The following is a 27036-nucleotide window of genomic DNA, read 5'->3' as shown; positions in this document are numbered from 1 at the left end:
TTATTTTCATCATCCTCCTTGCTACCAAACTAAATCAGACCTTCAACATGTCTGCTTTTAGTCGCTCACAGTAAGAAATACAGCTTGGTGGCACAAGCTGTGATCCAAAAAGTCCACTAACTTCACTTCAGATACAACTATTAAAGTTTAATCAAAGTATTATGATACCACCTTTACAAGATGTTAACATTGAACCAAAAGATAATCCAAAAGTGAAAAATATTTATTAACAAACCAATCATAATGTCCCTTCTAATGATAGAAAACTTCAGCACTACTTGACTTCCTCCTTTATGAAGTAAGGAGACAAATCCTACATTTCATTAAAACTAGAGTAAATAATAAGTGGTGTAAAAGAATTTAAGCCTAATGATATCTTTAGAATGCTAACACCTCATAATAGAAACATTTCTCATCCAAATAAATGCAGTTCTGTAGATGCAGAAGTGTTGAAAAATCTAAGGGAGGACAAAAAAACCTCACTTTAAAATTGTAAAGAATTCAAACCAAGTATTTAAAGACAGATGGATGGATTATCACATCTAGTGAATACTAAAGCACTTTAAGCAAAAATGAGATGCATTAACAGCTAGCTACAGGAACTTAGTACTTACCTCTGACATACTGTGTTAGTATGAAGTGTTTCCAAGTAGCATCTTTTGCACAATAAGGTTTATGTATCAGGTCTTTACTTTTTAATCTATATTCATATTCTTGCTATTAGACATTTAGAAAACATGAGAACACAGGCAGAATGCCTACAATAGGAATCTTTCAGATGTATCTAAATTTAAGTCTATCCTTATATATATATATATCATCATACCTTTATAATTTCATGCAACATTATGATTACAATTTGCAAAAATTTATAAGGTAGGCAAACTACAGAGTAACTATTTTGATCTCCTTTTGATGTGACACAATATTTTTATTAGATGACTCAGCAAGGTATTTTCACAGAAAAACTGTTGAATGCCCATTCCACAATGGAGATTTCTTTTTTTTTGTGTGTGTGTGTGTGGCTATTCTGATTGTGGAGGGGGGAAAAAAATACATAGCCTGCTGAAATTTTCTGGTCTAAATTTAATTATTGATTAATTCACCAAGTATGTTTGGCCTCAGATTTCTTTAATTGCAAAACATCAAAGTTAATAGATAGCCATAAACAGCTAAACAGTTACTCCTTTGAGTTTCAAGATCTACTCTATCACAAAAACTGTGCTTCTCCAGGAACAGCTGCAAAAAGTGATCTGGGCAAGAAAATACTTTTTTTGACCTATGCAAAAACAAACCATGACATTCATGTGCAAAACTTTTCACAATTTTTTAAAATGTTTGTATTATATATGGAAAGCTCAGCTTTTGTTCACCTTGGAAGACTCTCATTATTTCACAACTAGTAACAAAACATAATGGAGCCAAAAGTTGACCTTTAGAAACAGTGATGAATTTGGCTGAATAGGAAAAGAGGTCAAGGCTAGGTCAGCAACACCTAGTATAGCCACTCACTGCCCTCTTCCACTCCTGCTTAAAAATACAGAAACCAGACAGCTTTATATAGCACAAAAGAGCAATTTCTCCTAAAAGCTGTGTTTAAGCTCTGGAAGGAAATGCAACTCAAAGCATCCTGAATTGGCACTCAGTTCGCAGTCTCTCTCTTCCCAACAGAGAGCTGGTTAAAATTTCTGGATTGTTACATTTCATAGCAGTATCTTGACTTCAAGAACAAAATCCTAAGGCCATCTTTGCCTTCCAAAACTCAACAGCTGTAGATCCTCTCTCACTCTAAGCCTTTTCCTAGATTATGTGGTTGTTAAAATTAGTATGGGCTGCTTTGATTTCAAATAAACATACCCATTTCCTGGTGATCTCAGGCATACTTTGTGTGACTCTCATTAATTACAAAATGGCATATCTCAGCCATCATCTAACATAAATATCTGACACATTACATGAAGTGACACAACTGAACCCAGAGATTCAAGTATAAAAACATTCTCAGTTGTTACTATGCTGATACAAATAGTAATACTCACAATTGCTTATAACTCCTCCAAGTGGATCACCTTTAAAATCAAACTCAATATCCATGTATTTCCCCTGTGAAAGCAATATATTTCAAGAATATGAATTCTGCTTAAGAAAATTTTGTAAGTAAGGTGGTCATTCTTACAGGGTGAAAGAGCAATCTGGCAATCTCTTCTATACTCTGTTAAATTTTAAAAAGCATGCTCAGATGCAAAGCTTGTAAGACAATTCTGCTACCAGAGCCAAAGATTTTCATGACGATTGCTTTAACAGGCTTGTAACGCAACACGATAGTTTGCTTGCTTTGTAAGGATATACATATAAAAAAAACGTTGATGATATTAAGAACAAGTATGTTGTACAAGCTTTCATGAGCATACTAACACCACCAAACAGTACTTACGGCCATTCAGGTATCACTATACTTATTAGTGGAAGAATCCAGGAAGAAACAAAGTTAATTATCTTCCAAGTAGACTTTCTAGCTGTAAAATCTTAGGAGCATGAAGAATGAAAGCACTCACATGATAGCCTCTCAGTTTGTATTTAAGAACTGTTGGGCAACAACTATTTTTAGTAATTGCCTAGTGTATGTGCGTAAGTGTGCATCTGCCTTGTGAAAGTGATGGGTATTTCCCCCCTGAACACCCTGCCTTGCAACTCGGGAGACCAGAGGCAGCAATTAACAGACTGTCACTGCAAAAGCAATTTCACTTTTAGCTGTACTGACGCAGTGCATTTCCTTGACTTCTGTTTGACTTTTCCACGTCACAGAAGAACATTCTGCTCTTTGCATCATTTTAATTTATATGACAAGTGTTTAATTTACTAACTGCTACTTTTAGCAATGACAAAATGGACGGACCCACACTGAGCGTAAAAGCCAAAGGCAAAGCAGCTCATATTGGTGAGAAAGTTTAGGAAGATAAGAACTGCTGGTAGTAATTCAAACAAATTCCATAAACTACGCACAAAAACGATCGCAATGTCCTCTAGTGCTTATTTAGCAGAGGACAGAAACAATCAACTGCAAAGGGAAACCTTGTGTTTATACTTCCTTATTCATCGTACTTAGGAAGAGATTTCTTTTTTTCTTTCTTTTTTGATTTTTATTATGGAACATAAAAATCAAGCACTTTATATTCACTGTCTCAAAGATATTATCTGATTTACTGGGTATTTTGTCAAGACTGACTTACTAAGTTCCTACTCAAACTCTATTCTTCTCCTTGCTGGCAACCAATACAGACTAGACAGAACAGTGTTTGTACTTTCTTGTTATTTCTGAGCCAATTCAAATTTTAAGATAAAAAATTACATCACATAATTAAATTTTAATTTCCTAAGGACTGGGCCAGTTGAATGTTTCCAAAAGTATTTTTAGCTTTGTATTTATAAGCAAGGACTTGAAAGGGGAAACACTAATTGGTTGCACTTTGTCCTGGAAAGACTCCTGTTTTCAAAGCCACCTCTTTTTTTCCTTGCTATCTCATCTTCCTTTCCATAGCACACCATTCACCTCTGACAGTTGCATTTTTTTCTACCCTCTTTCTCAAGAAATTTCTCTACAGTCTTCAGCAGTGCCTCAAATTTTGGCCCTGACTTTGCTTCCCCAAACATGTGGGACGCTGCAGAGCCAGTGATAAATGCCCTTTGCTCAGGCCATGAGCCGGGGCAGCGACAGCCGCAGTAGGAACACTCTTACCAACACAGAAACAGTAGTATCTGCCCTCAAGAACACAACGGAAGGGGAAAAGTCTCCCATGCAGAAAAAAAAGCCACTCTCCAGTGTCATTATATTCCAGGCTTTTATCCATGGGCTTTTACTTGCAATGCAGTATTTTATGAGTGTACTAATTTGTCTTCTCTTCTCTACAGATCTCAGCCTTTATGACTTTATTGCACACAAGCGAGCAGACTACAAAAGTCACATTCTAGCTTCTGATTTTAACAGCAGAAATGATGATAAATACTCACACTTTTGAATCTCCCAACTGTAGCTTCATCTATTTTTTTGCCAATTGTCAATTCCTATAATTTTTCATTGTTTCACACTAAAAAATCCTGATTTAAACAGTTGACTATAAAGAATATTAGTAAAAAATTAATATAATAAATATTTATATTAAAACTAAAGTTGCAAACACAGGTTGAAATTTCATGCAGATAAAATAAGAACCTGAATTGAGATTTTAACAAAAGAACTGTATACATAAAAATGGAAAATGAGATCACGTAGAAAGATAAACTTACTAAGCAGAGAAGCTGCTAAGCTCATGGTCTCTGACAAAGCCATCAGTGCTAGAAAATTAAAAAAATCCAACTGCACTGTAATTATGTTTTCATCCAGTCACAGACCATCAGCTCCTAAATTTGGCTGTTTTCCTCTATGTTGCTTCTCAACAGAACTTTATGCTCACATCAGAAACAAACAAGATTTTTGACAAGGAAGTCGGACGTCTTTTCAAAATATGGGTGACTCCTAATAATGAACTACTTATGCATTTGGGAAAAAGAGAACACACTTTAATGTACAAACAAAAAACTGACTGCCACTGACCACTACAATTCTCCAGGCTCCGAGGCCTTCAGACAACTACAAAAAAGTTCTCTATCCAAATTATTGATTTCTTACAGAAGCCTAATGGCTGGCGTAAGGTGAAAAAGAGTCAACAATATCACATTCTCTTCTATAAGGCAATCAAGTTCAGCCTTAAACAACATACTTACAAATCTAGAGGAGTTGTCATTCCTCACAGTTTTGGCATTTCCAAAAGCTGGCAAGAGAGGAAAATAAATAATAAGAGTGAAACTATCAGTAAAATAATATTTTAATGATTTAATAACAACTTCTGTTACTTTTTTAAAAGAATCATACAACTTCTGTTATTTATTCAAAAGAATTGTAGATGTCTAAGAAACAATATTGCATCCATTAGAGTTATCAATCACTGGGGATAGACTGAGATTATCACAAATGAGAAAACACCTTGGAAGTCCAAAGCAGTTTTGTGTTGACACCTCCCTTCTTAGAAAAAGTGAAAGAGATAAACATACAAGGTAAACTGTTCCAAGACAAAACTGTACCTGAAGAGAACACATATCCTTGGGTTTTGAATCATCCCATTTACAGTTTTATTACTCAAGCAACTGCAAATATTAGAAACACTAAGATTCACTTCTTTCTCTTCTGGAAAAGTTCAGAAAAAGCAATGGATCTGAGCTATCAGAACTGTAGAAGAAGGAAGATGGAGGTCTAAGTGAAGAACTTAGAGAATGACACTTAAAAATGGTTTGCACGAGAAAGTTTTATGAATACCTTCAAACCAATTTCATTACATCATTCCAAACATTTATTTTAGTTTAAGTTGAATATTAATCAGCTGAAATAAGCTCAGTTTACAGAGAAAGTTTTAAACACTCTCTTCAGTTTGACCTAAACTTGCTTTTTTAAATAAAATTTGGTTTAGTTTTCTTTAGCTCAAGTTTTCTAACAACAAAATCTCTCCAAGAAAGGACTCCCCCAGGTTATGTTCAGATGGACAGCCACGAGATTAGAGGACACATATGACACAAACTCAGACTGCAGGACAACTCAAGGCCTTAGACTGCACATTGTCACACTGGAGTGTCTTCTCTGGATTATTAATGGTAGTCCTTCTGCTTCCAACGGGAGACTTTGATTATTTACCTCAGTATTTATTTTTATATATCATATATTTTCAAAGATCAAGTCAAGTCAATGTTTCTTGGGCAGAAATAAATACATGGTTTTAGTCTTTAACAAACTTTCGTAAGTAGACTTATTCTTGATTGAAGAACTGAAGCCAAAAGGGAAAGTTTGTTGCTCCTGAAGGCCAAGGATAAGTGACAGAATTGTTTTTAAAGTTTTTATGCCTTGTAATAAATCATCTTTTCAACAACCAGATCTCTGAGCTGCATTTTCTTAAACACAGAGCTAAACAGTACAGTCATTTATAACTGCACAAAATCAAATACAAACGTTCCATTATATAGTGAGACACATTCCTCAGTTTTCGCTGAAGTTCATTGTTTTTAAAGTTAATTTACAGTAACAATTTAACAACTCTAGTTGAAAAAAGAAAAAAGAATTCCCATAAGATAAATTATGCGTATGTAATATTTATGTCATTTTCTTGCACTGCAGCTTGACCGAAACAGAACTATGTAACCAAAGAAAAACAACTCTAACCACAAATGCCTAACTTCTGTCTAAAATGTATATAAATAGCCAGGTCTGTGCAACAACCTCATGGAATATACCAGGGTCCTACCTCCCAAAAAGCTCAATAAGCAGTTACCACAGCAGCACCAAATAGAACAAAAAATACCTTAAAATAATATGACACTATTCTGTGAACACAGTGTACTCCTCTTACATTAAAAGAGGGATTTATGAACTAGTATGAAATCCAATAAATTTGGAAGTCCCTGGGGAGCAACTTAGGTTTGGCTACTGAAGCCTCTGCACTTCGAATTTGGTTTCTGCTTATGCCCAAAGTCTGCCTTGCAGAACGGCGATGGAAACAACCCGGAACTCTTTTTGCTGAAACGGGGATAGATTGCAACCCCTCCATTCAGCCGTGAGCGGAACGTATCTGATCAGCACAACAGATTCACCCAACATTATGATTAGTCTTAAAATTTAACATCTTGTCCTTTCTTTACAAGTCTTTGCATCTTACAGCTTTTGTGTACAGTCAGCGATCACATTTTACCAGGCCAGTTAACAGTTCTCATACAAATTTTGCTTTTCCCTCCCTTTTTTGACTTCTCTTCCTATTGCCAATTATACAATGCATGGCATACTTGCTCCCCATAGACTCCAAATCCTTGAATATACACACAGTTTGTTAAGCAATAAATAAAATGTTGACACTTAGTAGTTTTATAAACACTGCACATCAGCTGGCCATAACACACAATTATTGTATAGCAGTTACAAGGATTAGTCTTAGTATCACAATAGCTTAGAGAACTGTGGGAAAAACCTGAGTAAAGAATCAACACAATAGATCTAAGTCAACTCTCTAACCAAGGCACTTCTGAAGGCAATTATTAGACTACAGGGAAAAAACTGCAAGCTTTGAGGACTGTACATCTTATCTCTAGGAAAAATGAAAACCCTGTTCTGGCAGCCCACATCATCATATTAAAAAGAATAATTAAAAATAAGAAAAAAGAAAAAAGGACAATCAAAACTTCTTTCATGAGAGAGCAGGAAAGGCAATCAGGAAGACAGACTGACAGAGTTGGGTCTCACACCAGACAGTAAAGAACAGTAAGTCTTAGGGAACATCAGGCATGCATATGGATTGTTTTATATTTTTTTCCAAGATCCATTTCTTCACTTTTTTCCTAGAAGAAAAATAATACTTAACATATTGTTTGTTTTCTAGGCAGTATTATGTATTTGGAAGGAAAAGAATCATAGACACTGAACTAAAGTTAAATCTTTTGATATGTTCAAGCACCATAAAGCCAGAGTTAAGAAACGCTATGCTCAAAGACAGCAGCAGGACGAAGCTGCGAACTTCCTAACCTCTCACTAAGGGAGAGGATCTTCCTTTTAAGAAAACCTCTCCATAACTGAGTAAGTGTATATTCTTGTTGCTATCTTCACATAAAGCATCTCCGATGGTTTTGGACATCAAATAAACAATTAAACAGCAACAGATTCAGTTTTCAAAACCAGCTCATCAGGCGAGCTGGTATATCCAGAAGGTAATACGGTCCTACAAGCTCTAGGAGAATCTTACCTTCAAGCACTGGATTTGACTGTAAAAGTTGTTCTTTTACTTGATTGACCTCTGCCCCTTTTCCACAAACAGCAGCTACATACGACATGACAAGTTTGCTGGCCTCTGTAGGGTGAAAGCAAAATAAAACAGTGATAAGTATTGGCAAAGAGGTAATAAGAGGATTTGGAGGCTTGATCTCCCTTACATTTTCATCATGTCAGACAGGAAATGTAATTACATTTCATTTCAGTTTTCTTCTGTGCTGCAGTACCATCTGGAAAAGGCTAAGGATGTCATCCTGCCATGGGACCCATGCAATTACAACAGTAGACGATTGCTGAACCCTACTAGATCAGAGCTAAAAAAGCCACTAGTGGATATGGGATGTTAGAACTACTTTTTCTTTTAGTCTGAGTAAGAGGTATTCAATATGGAAAGAACATTATTTCTAGCTAAGACGTTAAAGATCGTTTAATCTATCCTGAAAAACAGGCCTAAAGTATTTTAAGATACAAAAATCAATACAGTTTAGATCAGTATACACACAATTACACAAGTGTAAACACAAAACAAACCATGCTATACACATGTAATTACAACTCTAAAGTAAATAAGTAAATAAATAATCGCAATTCATGGTCACATAAAATTATGCAGTCCCTTTTGAAGTATAACATTGAGAGAAATTGAAGCATTCGTGTAAGAAATTAAAATAATTTTTATGTATTAAACAACTATCCCATATTTAAGAGAAAAATGAGCAAATCTGCAATGTGGGACACAAGCAAGCAGAGCGAACTACAGATGTGACCGTAAGACCTCCCATCTCACCTAATCATGCAATTACTCAAACCTAACTCTCATTTTCTTTTTTTAATCAGTTCCCTGCTATTGTGGTTTTAACCAGAGCTTGCAATTATCACAGCAGTTAAAGAGGTACATAGGTCTGAAATTCCTGAATCTCAAACTGGACTATTACATCCAACATGTATTAGTCTGGGGAGGGACAGAGAGCTCAGAGCTGTGATTTTGCCTGCAGCAGAAAGGGCAGACATAGCAGACATCCCCTGATTTTAAAAAATAGTCATGTAAGACACTTTCACTCCAAAGAGAAGTGAGCAGTCTCCTCTCTCCTGTCTTTCAAATGTCAAGGGCACAGGTCTAGTCTGCAATGTGTCCCTTTTACAGATCTCACTAATTAGACCCTTGCAATATTTCATGTCTTTTGGGATTAAGTTGTTTACAAAATTCCTTAGAATTTTGACGATATCTGGACTGCTTTTAAGATAGCCATTTTCTTTTCCCCTTATGATCCTGTAATAAAAAGGATGACACTTTGAGGACTTTCTTCATTGTGCCTAACACAGAGAGAGAAAGCAAAAACAGCCTAAAATCCTTGGGGTATACTTAAATTCAGATTCACTTTTAAAAAACATCAAACCCTTCTGTAAGTCCCCCCCCTTTTTTTTTCCAGCTTAAATTGGAAGCAGAAGCAGCAAACCCCTAAACAGAGAGGTGTTTTATTTGTTTTGCTATCTGAAAGTACAGTGCAATGAGAGAGAAAGGGGGTAGCTTTTGGATATGGTTGTTTTCAACAGCCTGTGCTTTGAAACCAGGATAGAGCAGTATGGCAAGGGGAGCACTGTGAGGAAAGAGGCTTTCCCTGCCCAATATATATATTCTTCACTGAGTTTATATAGCTGAATCTATTCCAGTTCCTTTCTTTTTACTCCTAATCACACATACCTGGAAAAACGACATAAAAACTATCCATAGATCTACTTGAAAAGGTAACTAAGATACTTCAGATTTTTAGTTAACAGCATCCCCTAAAGAATCTCATCTGCTTTGAAATGAGCAGTGGTTGTGAGAAAACAGTGACTGCTCTTGGAAGAAAGACAACTAATGGTGTTGACAAACTCCAGCTGATGTGCAGCAGTAAGAGGGGAAAAAAAAAAACCCTCTCCTGGTAATACATGCCCAAATGTTTCTAAACTATTTGAGTTGACATTATTTCCCAAAACAGTCAACATCTGTAAGGAGAGCACTCAATCAACGTGAGACAGGAAAGCACTGAAGCAGCAAATAACCTATTATAAAATCATATGCATTAAGAACACGCACAAGAAATCAGGATAATCCCATAACTAAAGTAAAAGGCTATATGAATATATATATATATATAAATATATATATAAATATGAAGCTATGAATAGGCTTTGAACATGGTTGAAAGAGAAAATAAAGGTCCTTTCTTTTACTGGGAACTGTTCTAACTACAAGTTTGAGTCAATTAGCATGCTAGGAACTAAATCACCATTTAAGATTCAATCTTAATGTCTAATAGCACTTAAATAGACTGCTCATTCTGGCAACCTATGACAGTTTCCTGCCCAGTTAATAATCAGTATAAATACGCAGTGACAAAGAAGAAAATTAGAAGTAAATGAAAGCTTTTTTTTTTTTAAAAAAAGATGACAGTTCAGCTTCAATTTTTCTAGGCCAAACATGCCACAAATTCTGGCTACCAAAATAATATTCTAAAACAGCATTACATGGATTTCAAACTTTGAAGTCTTTTTCTTCTGTGAGCTTTTGCTTCTCCTGTCTCATTCCCTTTTTCTGGGTAATGGAAATATTCATTCTCAGCTAATAACCCTATTTCAGCAAGCATCTGATGTAACCATAGTTACACCAAACATTAGAAAGGGACTATCTGAGATTCTCAGTCCATTATTGACTTAAATATCAAACACTACTCTCACATTAGCGTTGTTATTCTGTACTTACTTTTATAAAAAAAGCTAAAAATTCTGATTATGTCCAATATGGAAGCTACTAAACATAATCAGAATCTATATACAAATCAGAATCTAACAGATTCTCCCCTATAAACAGGGAAGTTGAGAAACTCAGTCACTACTATGCACTTCAGCTGAAAAAAACATACTAATAATTACGGGCCTCAACTGTATGAGGTACTTGATAATTAATGATTCCCAGGTAAATTAGGAAATTAAACAATTAGGAAATTAAACTCCTTTCTAAAGTTTCAACTCCTAGAAAAAAATGTAATAATAGGAACTCAATTATTTTCATATACACTTTTACTGAATACACACACTTTTTGATATTATTGACCAAAAAAAAAAAAAAAAAAAAAAAAAAGGAAGAAGTAACCAGCCACTGATCTAACAAAGAAAAACAGGACACCATTCATCATAAAACGTGCCAAATCCATTAACTTCAACACTTCAAGGACAAAGCCCCACACTTTACATTTTCACAAAAGGCTTGTAAGGCAGTTTCCTGTTACACACTTTTAGTCTTGCTCAGTAGAAGCATAAAAGCTACACATTTTCTCAAACTCTAAAGAAAAATCTCTTAAATAACATCGAAACAGATGTATGTATTCTTACCTGCTGTGTCTTTTGCAAGTCAGCTCTAGTCTCCTACCTTTTAAGCTGTTATTCAGAAAATAAGGGGCTTTCTTCTTTTTTAAGAACTACCTACAATGTTCTGTAATTATGTAGTCCTCACTTCATTTCTACCATTCCACAGTTTAAAAATTAGTAGTAATTTTCAAAACAATTTCAGTTTTGCCTGAGAAACAGAATGTTCTGGTACACAAGCCAATCTCAGAATTCTAGCTGAGCACAGTGTGCAAAAGACCAATGAAATTTCCTAAGTGATCAGCTGCTATTGTGTATTTTCTTTGGATAAACAGCATGATCCAGTTTAAATATATACATTTATTAAATGGCATGCAAAAGCATCAAAGGATTGCCATGCCGGCTAAGAGAACAGTTTTCACTGTCTTCACATCGACCATGCGGAGAGCCTGAAAAGCATTCAGGCCCTTGCAATGCCCTATCACAGCCCAGTGTTACAGAAGCGTGACTCTGCATACTAACAACAACGCTGTGGACTACATCACGGTGAGGATGTGGAACCACACCAATTGATATAAGGTCACCCCTACAACACAAAATATGACAGCATTCATCTTCTGCAACGGCCAGACACAAAAAGATAACAGTATCTCACAGTTCTGGCAGCCTCTATCATCACTTTCTAAAAAAGGTCTGAATAATTTTGAATGTGCTTGAATAAGACCAAAACTGTTTATTACCTGTTTTTCCAGCTCCACTCTCTCCTGTAATAAGGATACACTGGTCTTTGTCCTGGTCCCTTAAAGATCTGTAAGCTTCATCTGACAGAGCAAAGCTGCAAAATAAGAAAGAGCCAATTGAGAAGTCAGATATAACAAATACCAACAATAAATACAATCTGTCCTTTACATCCAGGCAGAAGAAAAAAAAACATATATGTAAGAATATAGGGTTCTGTAAGCGCTGAAGCACTAAGTTTCCAGAATATAAGAGCAATAGAACGAAAATTCGGTTCAAAAAAAATTCACCAAAAAAGTTCAAAAAAGATTCACAAAATTTCAATGAAATTGAAACAGCATTCTTCATTGAACAAAATATCCTCCTTGTCAATGCATCAACGGCAAGCATTCTGTCTGACAACACTTAGAAAAAGGCAGCTGGAAATAGAAGAATCTTGAAAATTAACAATACCATAAGTTGCGATTTCTACTCTGAAAAGTAAGAAGAATTCTCAGAACTTTACAAAATATTGTGTGTTTTAAGCATTTGGAGGTATTTTTGGACATCTGCATAGATATGTAGAAGTCTTTTCCAATGAGTATGTGCATGATACATTTAGGGTGGTGTCATGTAGAGAAATTAAAGAATATACTAAGAATCAACAGCTTTCCTGCACCAAAAGCACCTTTCCATAGAACTCAGAACATCCTGAACATGAAACCACTGGGCTGCAATCTGAACCCAAATGGGCTTTGTTGACATGAGGCAACATATATTTTGAAGAAATGCAGATGAATTGCTTATATTTGGCTTTCATTATTTGTCATTTTTTGTCAGAAGAAAAGTATTGATTTCCTGTGAATTGGATTTTCCATTTTATGGAACAAAGCACTCTGGAAACTCAGCACCAGACTCCCTTTCAAAAACTTAAACAAGTAGTATCTGAAAAAGCACTTGAAAGCAAAGTTCAAAGAAAAGGCCATGTATGTATTATGCAAGCTCAGAAAAACAAAAGTTAACAAAAATGGCATATTTTTACGTGAAATAAGCATCCAATCAGCAGATCAGGAGCTCCATTAGATCACTGCACCTGACACAATGTCTAGTGTTTGTAAATTAAGTTAGATGTGGATATTGTTTATTATTTATAGTAAGCAAACCATGAATGAAAATTGAAATGAACTCTCATGTCAACATAAAACATGTAATGTTTGTAGATGAGATACTTCTTTTAGCATCTTGATTTTTTATTCTATGAGAGTTCAGGAGCTTTGCATTCAGCTGGTAACTACAGACAGATTAAGTATTTGTTTTGGATAATGTAGTCACACAGAGCTGTCGTAGGCAACCACAGCTCCTTTATAAATGAACAACTCCATGCTGTGAAACCTGTTATGGGTAGAATGGACAACCTAATGCAAGCAGAGACCCCCACACAGCCTCTTCTAGGCAGGTCTTTTGCCACAGCTTGAAAACTTCAAATATTAAGCCCATGTGAATTCTAGTTAGCGCACATCTACTTCTTTGTGTCGACATTGCTCCTCAAGCTCAGGCAGTTGTTATCCCTTCCGGCTGCACTCCCCCAAAGCAGTTTGGAGAGCAGCTCGTATTCTCCCCCATACTTTGTTATCAAGCCCATGTGCGACACAATTTATACTTCCTCATTCTTCATTAGCTTTAGACTTCTATTAGATCATATTTGCTTATTTGTTTCTTGTTTGTTTGTTTGTTAGGGTTGCATTATGTTGGTATCTGAACAGACCAGTATACCAAGCGAGCGCTGTTCTGCCAAGGTAGGAAAGTGGGTACAAAAACATCCAGTGCCTCCTTCACAGCTACTTAATCATCCCTTCCCTCCCCTTAGCTGCTGTCATGGATGCCATGTGCCTCTGATTTCCTCACATGCTGTGTCCCTCCTGTCCTCTCCTCTCTTCTCCTCTCTCGTCTTTCTGCCTGGCCTCAAGCCCCTTCACTTCTTTCCTCTCTGACTCTCAGCATCTCAGGCGCTAAACGACAGCCCTCATCTCTGCACGGAGAGTTGAGCTATCCTGTTTAACCACCAGTACCAGAGGTCATTAACTCCTCTGGATATATATACACAGCACTGAACCAGAATTAACACCAATCTCTCAAAACTTAATACTGGTATGGTGATTGGAGCATGCGTACTCTGCAGTTCAACTGAAGGTGAAAATGCGTTTATGAGAAAGTAGCAAGATGTAATGGTTTTAGCATTACAACAAAGTCAGTTTGTGATATGGCCAGCATGCTGGAGAACTAGTGAAGGAAAGACTCTGCTGCTGCTGAGAGACCATGACACAATTTTTGGCATCCACTCTACTGTCCAGAATCCAAACTACAGTAGCAATAACACTTTACCAGACTCTCTTACAGGACATATTTAGGAAGTGAATAATATTTGTTCAAAGCTGCTGCAAATATACTTGTAAGTTGAAGAGTACAATGCATGGCACTTAGAAAAGGTAGTTCCAGCTTGTATTACATTTACATAACATTAATCACCATCCTTTTCGCAAGACAAAAAAGCAGTAGGATATAGAGGAAAGAAACAGAACTGTACTGAGCATGTATGGGTCACAGGAAGGAATATTAATACTAATGCTGTAGTTTCCATGGGTTTGTTTCAGGAAGCTGGCTCTCACCTGGAAGGTAAGACTCTAAGTGAACTTGCAACTTGATGGCAGGCTGGGTCTGTTGTCCTTCTAACAGCCACCAACTAGTATTTCTACAGCTGAAAGCTTTCTAGGCAATAGTTTCACACCACAAAATTCAGTCAGTGGCAAGCCCACGAAAGTGTTCCCTCTATTGATACGCTGAGTTAATTTAAGCTTAGTACATTCATCTCTTCTAATACACTGAATTTTCAATTTCTCAACAGCCACTGTCAGAACATATTTTAAGCTTGATACATTTATTAACTTTGCCTGCCTGCACTGCACAGTTAAAAACACCAAATCATCCCTTTACCTCCCCTTTTCCCAGCAAAGAAACTGAAAGTTTAATGATTGGACAAAAGTCTCTGAAGCTGGAGGAGAGATGGGATTTTGTCCAATCCTGGTTTCATCCATTCTAATCAGGAATGTTTTGCATATGTTATCTTTTCCTCTCATCTTCTACACAATCCAGCAAAGCCTAATATTTCTGAAGTGTATCAAAAATTATCTGCTACCAACACACGAAAAAGCAAGTTAAAATCATTTTAGAAAAAGTATCATGTATGCACTTATTGTAAGTTTGCTGTTAGAAGTTTTGTAAAATTTACTCTGATGCTCTATCCACTGCTCCAACAACTCAACTTTAGGAGGCATAGTCAAGAATGTATTTAAGTAATGCAGTGTTTAAGATTTCTTTGCCTTTGTGGCATTGCATAAACTGCAGTAGTCATTTATGTCAGAGCCTGAACAGACATCTTTATTTCAAAGAAAAAGACAGGTTGAATCATTCATCATATCTATTTAATGGCACACCATTACTTCGCTGGCCTTCAAATTTATTATCCTCTCTCTTGGCAACAAGAAAAAATAAACCTTTGACTCTTTCAGATTTTGCTCTCTGTTTTAGAAAATTCTAATTTCATAGTACTTTCTATTTGTTACAAATATATAAAATAATTTAATTTCAGATCATTCTAGCTTAACATATTTTAATTATCTGCAGACCACAAAGAATTCTTCTTTTCCTTCTAGTAACATCAACATGCACAGCTTGGTAAAGTCAACATTTACAACTATAGGTTTAAACCACATGCCACTCTTTGAGCAACCTTACAATTACAGAGCCTAAGTAAAATTTTAGAATACTCCCTACTTTAAAAAGCAGTTATAAACCATATGTTTCAAATTAGTTGGTGAGTGTGTCAGCAGTGTCATTTTACCACACCTTATTATAAGTTCTTTGATTTTTACGTTTTCATGAAAAAAAATAACATTATCCTACCACAAGAAACACAGAAATATTTACTGGAACTCTTTTTTAGCTGAGATTTAAGTATAGAAGCAATTTGAAATCTAGCTGCCACCCCCACCTGGATCAGGAAGAAGGCTCTGTTTTTATGGGGCCAGCCTTTGCAGCCACGTAGTTCCAAACAGCTAGAGCTGCCATGGAGAAACAGGAGTCCTAACCCAGGAACTCTAACACAAGGGAAAATAGCAACTAGGCCTCCCACAGCGTCCCAAAGAGCTCAAGCATTTTTCAGCAGCCCCACAGCACCTCTCTGCTCTAACCAACCACTGGGCTCAGGAAGAGACAGGATAACCAAGCATGCACACCTCAACCATCATCACTTCATCTGAGCACTCAAGACTGCTACGTCAAGGGTAAAATCCAGTGCTTTTGTTTTCATCAAGCTGGCTCTCAGCATAAGCTCTTCTCTTCCGTCATCCTTTTCCTTGAAGCCAAAATGGTGAGAATGAAAATTTCTTCACTACAGGCACTTTTTGCAAACAACTTCCTCATCATTCTCATTTTTCCTGTCACTTCCTCTAACATTCATTAGCTAGTACTAACTTAACCTCCCTCCAGTTGCTTTCCTCACACACTAATGCTATCGATCTCCTTCATCCCATCTTCACTGGCTGTTGCTTCTCAGACTCCTTCAGTCCCCATTTTAAAACACGTATGGCTTGGTTGGCAAGGCCTGCAACTCCCATCTCATTTCGCTGCTTCCAAAGGAAATACACAACCCCTCCTCTTGACCCTTCAAATATACTTAATTGTGAAATAGAGCCACAGCATCACTTAATTTCTCCCCAATTGTGTTTAAACACTGAGAGGATATACTGTAAGTCAGAGCTTTAAAATGGCATTGTCTAAACTATCCTACACTAAAAAAAGTCAATGAAATGTAATTTAATTCCTTCAATAATTTAATTCAGAAAAACATTATTTATGTTGCTTCCTTTTCTTTATGAACACATGGAAGTGCTCCGTAAGAGGAAAAAGCAAAGAAATTAGTTTCGTCCTCTCCAATATTCTATGTACAAACATCAGAATCACGGTTTGCTCTGGTATAAAAAAATCCTAATAATCTGAGATTGAAAAAGTGGAAGCACATTTTACAAACTGCATCATTGAGGTTTTATTTTGTAAATTATTGCTATTTGTTTTATATATATATATATATATATATATATATATATATATATATATATTTCTCCCCTCAAACCTCAGGGGAGGAAAAAAATTAAGGAAAAGAACTATAAAAGATCATTTATATTGCTACCTCATAGTACAGAATCATTTAATCTAATTGCCCTAAGGGAAAAAATATACTCCCCAATTTCCATAATTACAAACTGTCTCATGTTCAGCTCTCTGACACACTTGAAAGGAAAAGGTTGATTAGCCTGCCGTTGGAGAGAATAAAATAACAGCTAAATTGATGTAGCCTCATCTAGGTTAAACCTTCACAAGTAAGCAGCTGTTCTTCCAAAAATGCCAATCAGCAAAGGAAAAAAAAAAAAAAAAAAAAAAGTCTATACGCCAGGATAAAGAAATGTGTTAAGGCAGATGGAAGGTCTTTTCTCCTGTTCCAAATACTTTTGCATTTTGACAGCCTATTTTATCTTCCTGGTGAGCACAGTAACCCGTTTTTATCAACAATACTTTATGGCTAATATACACATCACAAGCATACCTTCTGCACGCACCTCCACACTTTGTTATTCATGTTAGCAACTGTGAGGTTATTAATGCAGAATAAAGCCCAGAGCTTTGTAAAGCAACCCATCTGATTCGTTAAAAGAAGCCATAATTTATGGAAAGAAGGGGAGAGAGAGAGGAAGGGAGGGGTAAGAAGGCAGACAAAGGCAGTCTTGATTTTCAAAAGTTAAACACTTCAAAACATAGCCTACTGTTAAGCCAGAGAGATTTACTTTATGTTGCAGCAGATCAGGAACACACTCTCAGATGCCCATATATGCACTGCAGGTTTAGCAGAAGAGTTGATTTAAGCCTAATATTTTCAAGCCTATAGATTAAGAGGAAGAAAATGCTCTGAGATCCCGCCTTCCTTGGGGGCAATAGATTTCAGACACCGGTCCAACGGGCTTCACCTCAAAAACCTCCCTAGAGAGAGGTTCAGCTAACACTTATTCCCCAGATACTGTACCTCCCACATCATCAGTCTACTATCCTTTTCCTTCCCTCAAAATGGAATGTATTTCCCCTGCAAGTGAGTGGGAGACTTTCTTCTCAATTTTGGTCACTAAATAAACTTCCTTTTTACTGAATGACAATCTGAAAAAAAATGAAAGCTATTTTTTGAAAGCTCACAGTGATCCTTCCTCAGTACTGTACACAAAATCTATAAACACAGCATATGATTTTCTGCCTTTTTAAACATCTAAGACATCTCTTTAGAGCTGCATGTTATTATGCAGGAAAACAACAAATGGAGCCTAGAACCAGCTGTTACATTATTTTTCTTCAACCACTGGAAAACAGGAGCTTTGAAGCTGAAGACACCAATGACATGTTCTAATTCAAGCCATAAAAGCAAATCCTCTGCATTTTAGCACACACTATCAACCCCAGAAAGCATGCCCACATCACATTCAACACTTCCATCCTGTAAGGTGGCAAGGAAACACAACACATGCAGACTGGCAACAGTGTGACCTGTGCACAGCTCCAAGGTTGGGTCCTCCAAAGTAGCGTAATATAATGGCAGGACAGAGGAGTGGGCAGCTAGACAAGCTGACAGGTCAGTCCCCCGTCCTGCTAACATGAGTTAACCACGGGCACAGAACTGAACAAGCACAGGCTGGCGCCAGCTGCACACACCCTGAGCCTGAACACCTGCGCTTGCAAACAGGCAGCTGGTCTAACTCATGACATAGCTTGCCTAAAGAATGGCATTAAAACAGTAAACTTTTGTTTGGAGCAGGCTCCTTTTTCAGCTGCAGTGAATATATACTTTAACCAAGGAAAAAATGCAAATATCTCCATGTCATGAGCTTTTCAGAAGAACAGCTTGGCTGGACTCCTCCCTGACTAGTCTCATTCCTGGAAATGACATCAGCTAGCAGGATGCCACATAATCATCACCTCCTCATCCATACTCATATTTAGCCCATGGATTTAGTTTGGAAGGGTAACTCCCAGTTTCAAGGCACAGCATTAACCAGATGAGTTTGTAATCAAATTCATCTCTCACAGCAAACATTCGGCTGTGTTACCCAAGGCACCCAAACGGACCCTACACTATCCTATGGAATGATGCAGCTGGGCCTCTTGGAGACCTGCAGCAAAACAGTTTGCAGTAATGTACCTTACAAGGATTTGAAGTTTCTTGGAGGAAAGTATATTTCTTTTCAGGGAAAGAGGGGAGAAGGGGAAAAGGGGAAAAGGAGGAAGAATAATTGTGGGCCACTGTATACTCGAAGGGAAGTAGAGGAAGTATTTTCTATTATTTTATTAAAAGCTCAATTTAGTTGGATGCAGTTTATTTCCTAAAGTAAATCAGCACTTGTGCATTTCATTTAATGAATGTCTAAAACAGTCAGCCCCTTACACTCAGTAGTTTTACTGTAAAAGTATACTTTAGACCTTTTTGTAGCCATATTCTATATAAGAAGCTACATACTTTTTCCTGGGACTGCCAGCTTGACTGCACTAAACAAGCCTGCAACCACCTGCAAGGGAAGCAGTTTAATGAGACATGAGCAAAGCTGGTGGCTGGACACTGGCATCACCTGACCTTCTGTAGCTGCGCAATCCCTGAAGTTGGGCTTGTAAAAACTAGCATTTATTCTATTAACAAACACACTCCCCAGATCTAATGGAGTATCAAAGGGTGAGACAGCAGAATGGGCCAGTAATGGGAAAGAGAGGCAAACTGATTTTCCTTGCTTGGCTTCTGTGAGGGCTCAACTATAGACGATACAATCTAAGGTTACAATGTCACCTATATTTTAGCATATTTGAATTGCATCCTTGAATTCTAGCATACACTCATGAAATGAAGGTTTTAGTGGGACAGGGAGGGAAAGGGGGAGCATGGGAAACAACTGTTCCCTTTCTGCGCTGAAATAGCTAAGACCTACAACATTTGACAGCAAGTGGAATTTGCTTCTGACTTAACACAGCGCATATCTGAAAATTAGGGAAGTTTACTCACCAAACACACTATGGTGTCAGCTATGACCAAATTCGACACACTTTTTTTCTGCAGAACAAGCCACACTTAGAGGAGCATACTGCTGTATGTGCTGCTATGTGGAGGAGCACACTGCTGTGTGTATAACACACAATGTAAACTCCCCAAATAAAACTGTTATTTATCTTAAGTGGCTAAGTAGAATACACATTCCATCAAAACAAAACACTAAGGAAAATTCCTCATTTTAAAAATATTGATAATGACTAAACATACCTCCTTAAAAATAACCATAGGTATTTCAAAAAATTGAGGCCAGAGTAAGCAAGTTAAGTGAAATACTTATCAGAGCAATGATACCCTGTACCTTGGCTTTGCCTGTATAGACAAGAATAAATTCTTAGTTTTTTTTTTTTTTTTTTTTTTTTCCCTCCCTCAATAGGACACATCTCTGGGCCTCATTAGATTAAGACTGTCCAAGATAGCAGCATAGTACAGCCTTAGATGCCAGTGGCTCCTTCATCACCAAACGAAACCACAGTATGGCTATATTAGTTGCAGGCTTTTTTTTTTTTTTTTTTTTTTTTTTTTTTTTCTGGGCAGCGCAGAAAGGTGAGCTTCTTTTATGATTTCACATTGAAAAATGATTAGTAAAGATGCAGTACTCCATATTACAGCCTCAAAAAAACTGGTATTTGGTATTTGTAGCCCTAAAAATACTAATCTTTAGTAAGAAGGTAGGAATAAGTAATTTCCTCCTAATGCAGTCAGAACAGCAGAGATCCTGCAAGTCAAATTTAAGCTTCAGGAACAAGTGTACGTTGTTACCATGTGCTCCTACAGGGACAGGATTGCTGCAAATAATTAGGTTGCAAAAGTAGCAATATTCTCCTAGGCAAGCTTGCTCTACACCACTAACTGGAGAAGGAAGGATTCTAAAGTAACTAGACATCGTCCAGTACTCAGGGGAAGAACAGTGAAGTGAGGTACCCAGTTTTACCCATTCAGTTTTCAGAGAGGAATCGCACTTTAAAAGGTCTCACAGGACAACAGCATACTGGAACTCCAATAGTGCCTGGGAACTCCTCTGTGCTGCACGTACCAAGAGCTACAGCATCTCACAAAGATGCACCTCGAAACGACTTTGCAGCTCTGCTGAATGAGATTATAAAGACGTCAGCCATATGTTAGTACAAGAGACTGCACCAAAAGGCAACACAGTTTGCCATCAGAAAAAGCTCTGAGCACGTCACTGAATTTGTATTACAACATTAGAGAAACAGGAGGATAACAGTAACAAATAATTGCAAATAAAGACCACTGACAAAAACCCTGCTAACGCCAGCATTTTGTAATTACATAGGTATGCTGCTACTTAACATTACTCAGAGGAGTTGCTGCATTTTTTTAAACTTTTCAAGTAACTCTAAGCACTCTTAACAAAACAAGTAGTTTAAGGAGCCTTATATAACTTATTTTTCCCCTCTAGTTCTCCTTTCCACAGAAATTATTATGTCTGAGAATCCAGGACAAAACAGACAATAAGTCTTAGGCTTGTTAGCCCAGGCACAACATCAAGTTAATGTGGCTATTCAGTCCATAAACTGGCATTCGCTTAAATTTGTGCCCAGCCTTTGTAAATACGTACCCAAAATTTGTTTCCACGAATGGCCAAAGCAAAAAATGGAAAGCCTTCTTCAGGCTGCTCAAACAGGAGGCCTCCACTCAGACTGCGGGGGGTTATTTCCAGGGACAAGGGACAAGATAGTTTGAATGAAACCCTTGACTGGTCTGTCAATACTCAGGAAGGATGTTAGCTGCACAGATCTTTTTCTGTTGTGTGCATGCATCTTCACTGAGAACTGTTGGAGCAATCATGACCACTTCCAGCTTGAACTCCACAAGGTTTAGTGATCAAAAATCATTTCTGTGGTATACAAAGAGAAATTGCATATACCAGAAAAATGTAGATTTGTATTTACTGAAATGACCACATTTAGACTATCTCTGTAGTTCAAACCTTTATTTGTAAACCCCAGTTCCAGCTCTCTTATCTATCAAAACCATAAGGAACAGATTATTTAGTGCTCTAGACAGTAAATATTAAGACTGTATTTCCTGCTTCATAACTTGAAAAAGTTTATCTTTAATAACCCAAACTACATTAGCCATGTTGCACTCAGTGTTGAAGAAACTGGAACTTTCCAAATGCATTTGCAGATAAAGAGAAATGGAAGAAGTTCTGCCTCTAAAGGTGGTAAGAGGAGATGGATGGAGTTTTGCTGAAGTTTCTCTACGGTTCTAAACATTACCCTCATTTATGTTGTATCTAAAATCATGTCAAAGGCTCCCAGTATAGTAAATGGGCATTTATTGATGTGTTATAAATTGCTAAGGAAACAAAAACAACAACAACCATTAAACCCAAAGACATTTTTAAAGAAGGAATGACAGCTGTTCTTAATTGCAATGTGAAATTCCAGCTCTTAAGAGCACTATGCTGCCAATTTGGGAAAGGCCTAATGAAAAATCTGACCCATTCATACACAATGCATAAAATAGGATTTGTCTAATTCTGATTGATAGGGCCTCTACCTGTCCCCACTTTTAAGTCTAAATTTGAGAAGTAAAATATGCCAATGTCTCCTATGAAATATTTCTCGTCCTTTTCTGTGTGTAAAAGCCCCAAAATGTTAATGAAAAAATATGCCAAAGCTATCAAAGCCTTTTAAAAATATTTAGTGATACATAAAGCTTTTTTTTAAAAAAAAAATCCAAGTCCTTTCATAACATCAATCAATTTTCTAATTGAGAGAATTTCATTTTGTGAAACAGCATGAAAAAGACCAGTCTTATTCCTAGCCTAGATGTACAAATATAAAGATATGGAAGGAGATCTATATGAAATACTCAAAAGATGCAAAGAACAGTTATGCGTTGACGCATCTGGAGAACTGCATCACAAAAGACTGAAAAAAATATTGCAAGTCCTTTCCTTTATTTAATCAAGCGTCCATTTCATTCACAAAATACAATTGGTTGTACTGAATGGACTCCCAAGCCCATTAGAGGGATTCTCATATATGTGACAATGTGAATTAATTAAAAAAAAAAAAAACAGCATTTTATGTCCTAAAAATATCAATGGAATAATATAAAATCTAGCCAGATGTTCCAGTTCCAGGAAAATGAGAGAAATGGGATCTGGCAAGAAAAGCTACCATTAGTTTAAACTACCAGAGCATTAACACACATCTTCAAATATCCAAAATATATTAAAGTCTTTTTTTTTTTTTTTTTTTTGGGGGGGGGGGGGTGTGCTCTTGGCTCTAACATAATCTAGCCAAAACCCAAACCTTTTCATGCTTGTAAGTAAACACAGACAATTACACTTACATGCAAAAAAGAGAGAGAGATCGTCACAGATAAATAAAAACATTTGATTCAATCTTCAACATGACTAAAGTCAAATGTGAAAGTATTCTGTGTACAGAGGTATGAGTAAATATTTGAAAATGGTTCTAAAAACAAAGTTATTTTGTTTAATGTCTAAGCCAGCAGTTAATTCATAAAGGATTCCCCAAGATTATTTTCCTTCATGTACCGTGATGACATTTACAGAGTTTCAGAAGCATATGGAACAAATCTTGAGCTAAGCTTTTCCCCTTCGTAGTCATCATGTTTTAAAGGTACCCAATTCTTGCATTTTCTTGTAAGAGAGAACCAGCATCAATGTATGCATTAACTTTCCTTTTAACCCCCAAGAGCTCCAGACGAGGAAGCAAGGGCCGTGTATGTGCCGAGGAGTTAGCTGAGGCCCTGCCAGGGAGGTTCTGGCAGGAGTTGGCCTCCACACTCAGATGGATTGAGCAAGGTTTGCTGGTTGCTGATGTAGAGGGAGTTTCTCTGAAATAATCGGACTATCTTACAGAACCTGTTTTATGTCTGATCTCAGAAAGGACTTTATAGACTGTTAATGATGGTAATGTCAAAGTTTTCAAAAGCACTGAAATGGCTGTGAAGACTTGAAATCATCTGTGAGCAAGTGGGTTTGGTGCTTTTGAACAATTTTGTCTTTACAGTATATGCGGCTGCAGAATTAGCTTCTGAGACAGCACAAGATCAAACAGAAGCCAGATTCTCTCTTTGTCTCAGGGTACAGCGGGAGAGTGTTGTACGGTTTTGTCCTGATGCTTTTTATATTCCTTGTAGTGTAGGAAATGTTCTAACACCACAACAGCACAAAAATTCACCTGAATGCCATGCTGTCAGCCTGTCTGAGGCCTGAGCTAGCTTGTGTGATGATAGCTCTAGTAACTACATTGCACCATGCAAAGGGTCTGTGACTAGATACAAATAATATTATAAATTCTCGTGTTGAAAATCCCATGCCCTGGATACCCTAGCACGTAATGCAGAAGGACAGCATCAGTGCACTATACGAACAATTCATAGGGCCTCTTCATTTCCTACCATAGACAAAGCTACTCAGGGAGTAGATGGAAAGCTTATTCCAAAGAACACTTTGAAATTCAGTCTAAAGGTCATTCTAGACCATTTTAAAAATTAAAATAAAGCACAACATTCATCTGCATGCTGCTTTTCCAGGCTGTTCACATTTTTGGGGTGCTGCATACACTTTTATGAGCCTCTTAATCACAGATCCTGTTATAAATCAATTCCTGAACAGTTACTTTTTAAAAATAGTTTCATGTAATAGTTTCACGTAATCTGAAATGATATGATAGCAAACCACTGTTCATGCCTATAAGATTATAATACTCACCTCTGATAGCGTCCCAAGCAGAGGTGTGATGGTGGCATTACGTGGTATTCAAACCCAGCTAAGATAGCCCTGCTGACATTTCAGGTGAGCACAGAATTTATTGTGGTATAAAAGAAAAATCTTACTTTGCATCTTAAGTCCTGAAGCTCACAGATCCTTTCAAAATTCTCCTCAGAGAATGAGTCTGTCATTTCGACAAGGCCATGTCACAAGTGCCTTCCCTGTAACTTGCTTTCCTCACAAGGATTTCAGATCTTTCCCATTGAGTGCAAAATTCAGGAAGTGGTTCATCCCCTAAGTGATGTGCCAGCAGCCTGCAATACAACAGGCTCTTTTCAGGCATGAAATCCTGCTGACTCCTGAAGTGCGATGCCTCATCCCCTTTCAATCTGTGCGTTTGAGGGATTTACATTTATGGATACACCACATTCAACATTGCCTCATTATAGAGGTTGAAAGAATCATTAAGTCAGACCTCTTCCAAAAGGAAACTTCAATATCCTGAAGTTTGGTTAAAAAAACAAACAAACAAACAAAAAAAATCACCTTTTTTCAGTTCATTCCTAGCATGGGTTTAACAGTTAGGTACTGGCAGCCTAATTGCTATTTATGACTTTTGTCAACCATAGATCTTTCTTCCCTGCTCAGTGGGGAATTTTGCCAACTAACCTCTAAGGTAAACTTGTTCCCTAGACTATAAATCTCTTCCGAAAGAGGTACTCTGCTGAGCCACGTGAACAAGTCCAAAGACTGAATGTTTGAGGAAGCCAGGAATTACGAGGAACACGAACAAAAGGTCTGTAAATCGAGGATGTTGTGAGGTGAATCAAGCCATTTGTGGGGAAAAAAAAATAAAAAAGAAAATGAAGATGTGGAAGGGGTAAATTGAAAAGAAAATGAGAAAATAATCATACTGGGACAATAAAGGACACTCGTATCATGGACTTTGATCCCACTATTCCCTTTTTTCATAAATAAAATTAACTAGAGGGTGTGCTAAAACTCTGATGCCTGCATGGAAAGCCTTACTTTTACGCATAAGCAACAACTATCCATCACAGCTGAGACTTTATCATACCCTTCTGGCAAAAGTATTTGCTTTAAATCAAGGAGGAAAAAGAGTTACTGTAATGCCGGTGTCTCTGAAGACATGTTATCCTGGCATACCAGCAAACAATGCCAGAAGCAAATATAACTTCTACATTTATTGCTTACATTGGCTCAAAACAGTCCTGACTTGAAGAGGAAACAGCAAAATTGTATTATCAGTGTAAAAATTGTGAGCATCAGTATGAGAACGATTTGTCCTAAGATTTAGTAATGTGATGATCATTAAAATGGGGAACATCATTCACTTCCTCAACTTTGCATTGTAAGCATCAGAGTTGTTATCTTTGTGCTTGCAGCCTATATAACAACAGGTTGATTTTAAGAAGTTGCATGCAAGAGTTTAAATCTCCACTAATTTGAAAGCTTTTAATCTAAAACTATTGTCTCTTTAAAAATATTTGACTTCAAAAATTAGTAACAACTAAATCAAATATAAAGTAAAATTGCCTAAATGAAAATCAATAGAGATTGGAAGATAAGTTACATTTCTAACACGTTGTTTAATAAAAAGCTTCTGCAGATATTTTCCCTGATGTCCCAGTTATTTACCTTAAATCTCAGTGTTCAACTAAAAAGTGCACGTTAATTCCGAACTCTTATTAGCTTGTAATTTATCATTAGTAGTACAGTTGCCACCTTCTCTTTTGTCCCTCATCTTAAAATAATCTGTGATTCTTCTAAAGTGAAAAGTTAAGGTTTTGAGAAAATGAGACCAGGAAGCACAGGCCATCTGCCATGCTACTCCCAGACATGGGAGAGCTTGAAATAGTCAGGAGCTAAGGCTAGGACAGGAGATGCAAGAAAGTACATACTCTGCAATGCCTTAAAGCAAATCTGTTACTGGTAGGAATGACGGTTAAAAAAATGGTATGATAAACTACTTATTTCCCACTGCCTTTGCCTTAAAGACTTCCATTTGTCATTACTTCACATTAGGCACATTTGGTGGAAGTCACTATCAAATTGCAACAAAATAAAAGATACCTTGGTTCTCTCTCATGTTTAGGTTACCGCAAGGTAAGTAAACCAGCAATTTTATCAGCAGTAAGAGCAGAACAGAAGGCTAAGGACTGCACACATCAAACACCAAACTGTCTGAATACTGAAATGTCATAC

At 37.0% G+C, this 27036-nt stretch overlaps 1 protein-coding gene across 5 annotated transcripts in view; it reads right to left on the bottom strand.

The window, feature by feature from the left end:
* The window catches only part of MYO1B (myosin IB), a 134056-nt gene that overhangs the window by 53503 nt on the left and 53517 nt on the right, over nucleotides 1-27036 (bottom strand). For all 5 annotated transcript variants that reach the window (XM_062578395.1, XM_062578394.1, XM_062578397.1 and 2 more), the window contains exons 4-7: nucleotides 11926-12020; nucleotides 7812-7916; nucleotides 4762-4808; nucleotides 2040-2103 (exon numbers count right to left, since the gene is read on the bottom strand). In XM_062578395.1, coding sequence (XP_062434379.1) covers nucleotides 2040-2103; nucleotides 4762-4808; nucleotides 7812-7916; nucleotides 11926-12020 — 311 coding nt within the window. The remainder of the gene's footprint in view (nucleotides 1-2039; nucleotides 2104-4761; nucleotides 4809-7811; nucleotides 7917-11925; nucleotides 12021-27036) is intronic.

Source organism: Rhea pennata, chromosome 6, assembly GCF_028389875.1.
Source record: "Rhea pennata isolate bPtePen1 chromosome 6, bPtePen1.pri, whole genome shotgun sequence".
Classification (NCBI taxonomy): Eukaryota; Metazoa; Chordata; class Aves; order Rheiformes; family Rheidae; genus Rhea; species Rhea pennata.
Note: the sequence above shows the minus strand (reverse complement) of the source record. Positions and strands in the feature narration are given on the sequence as shown.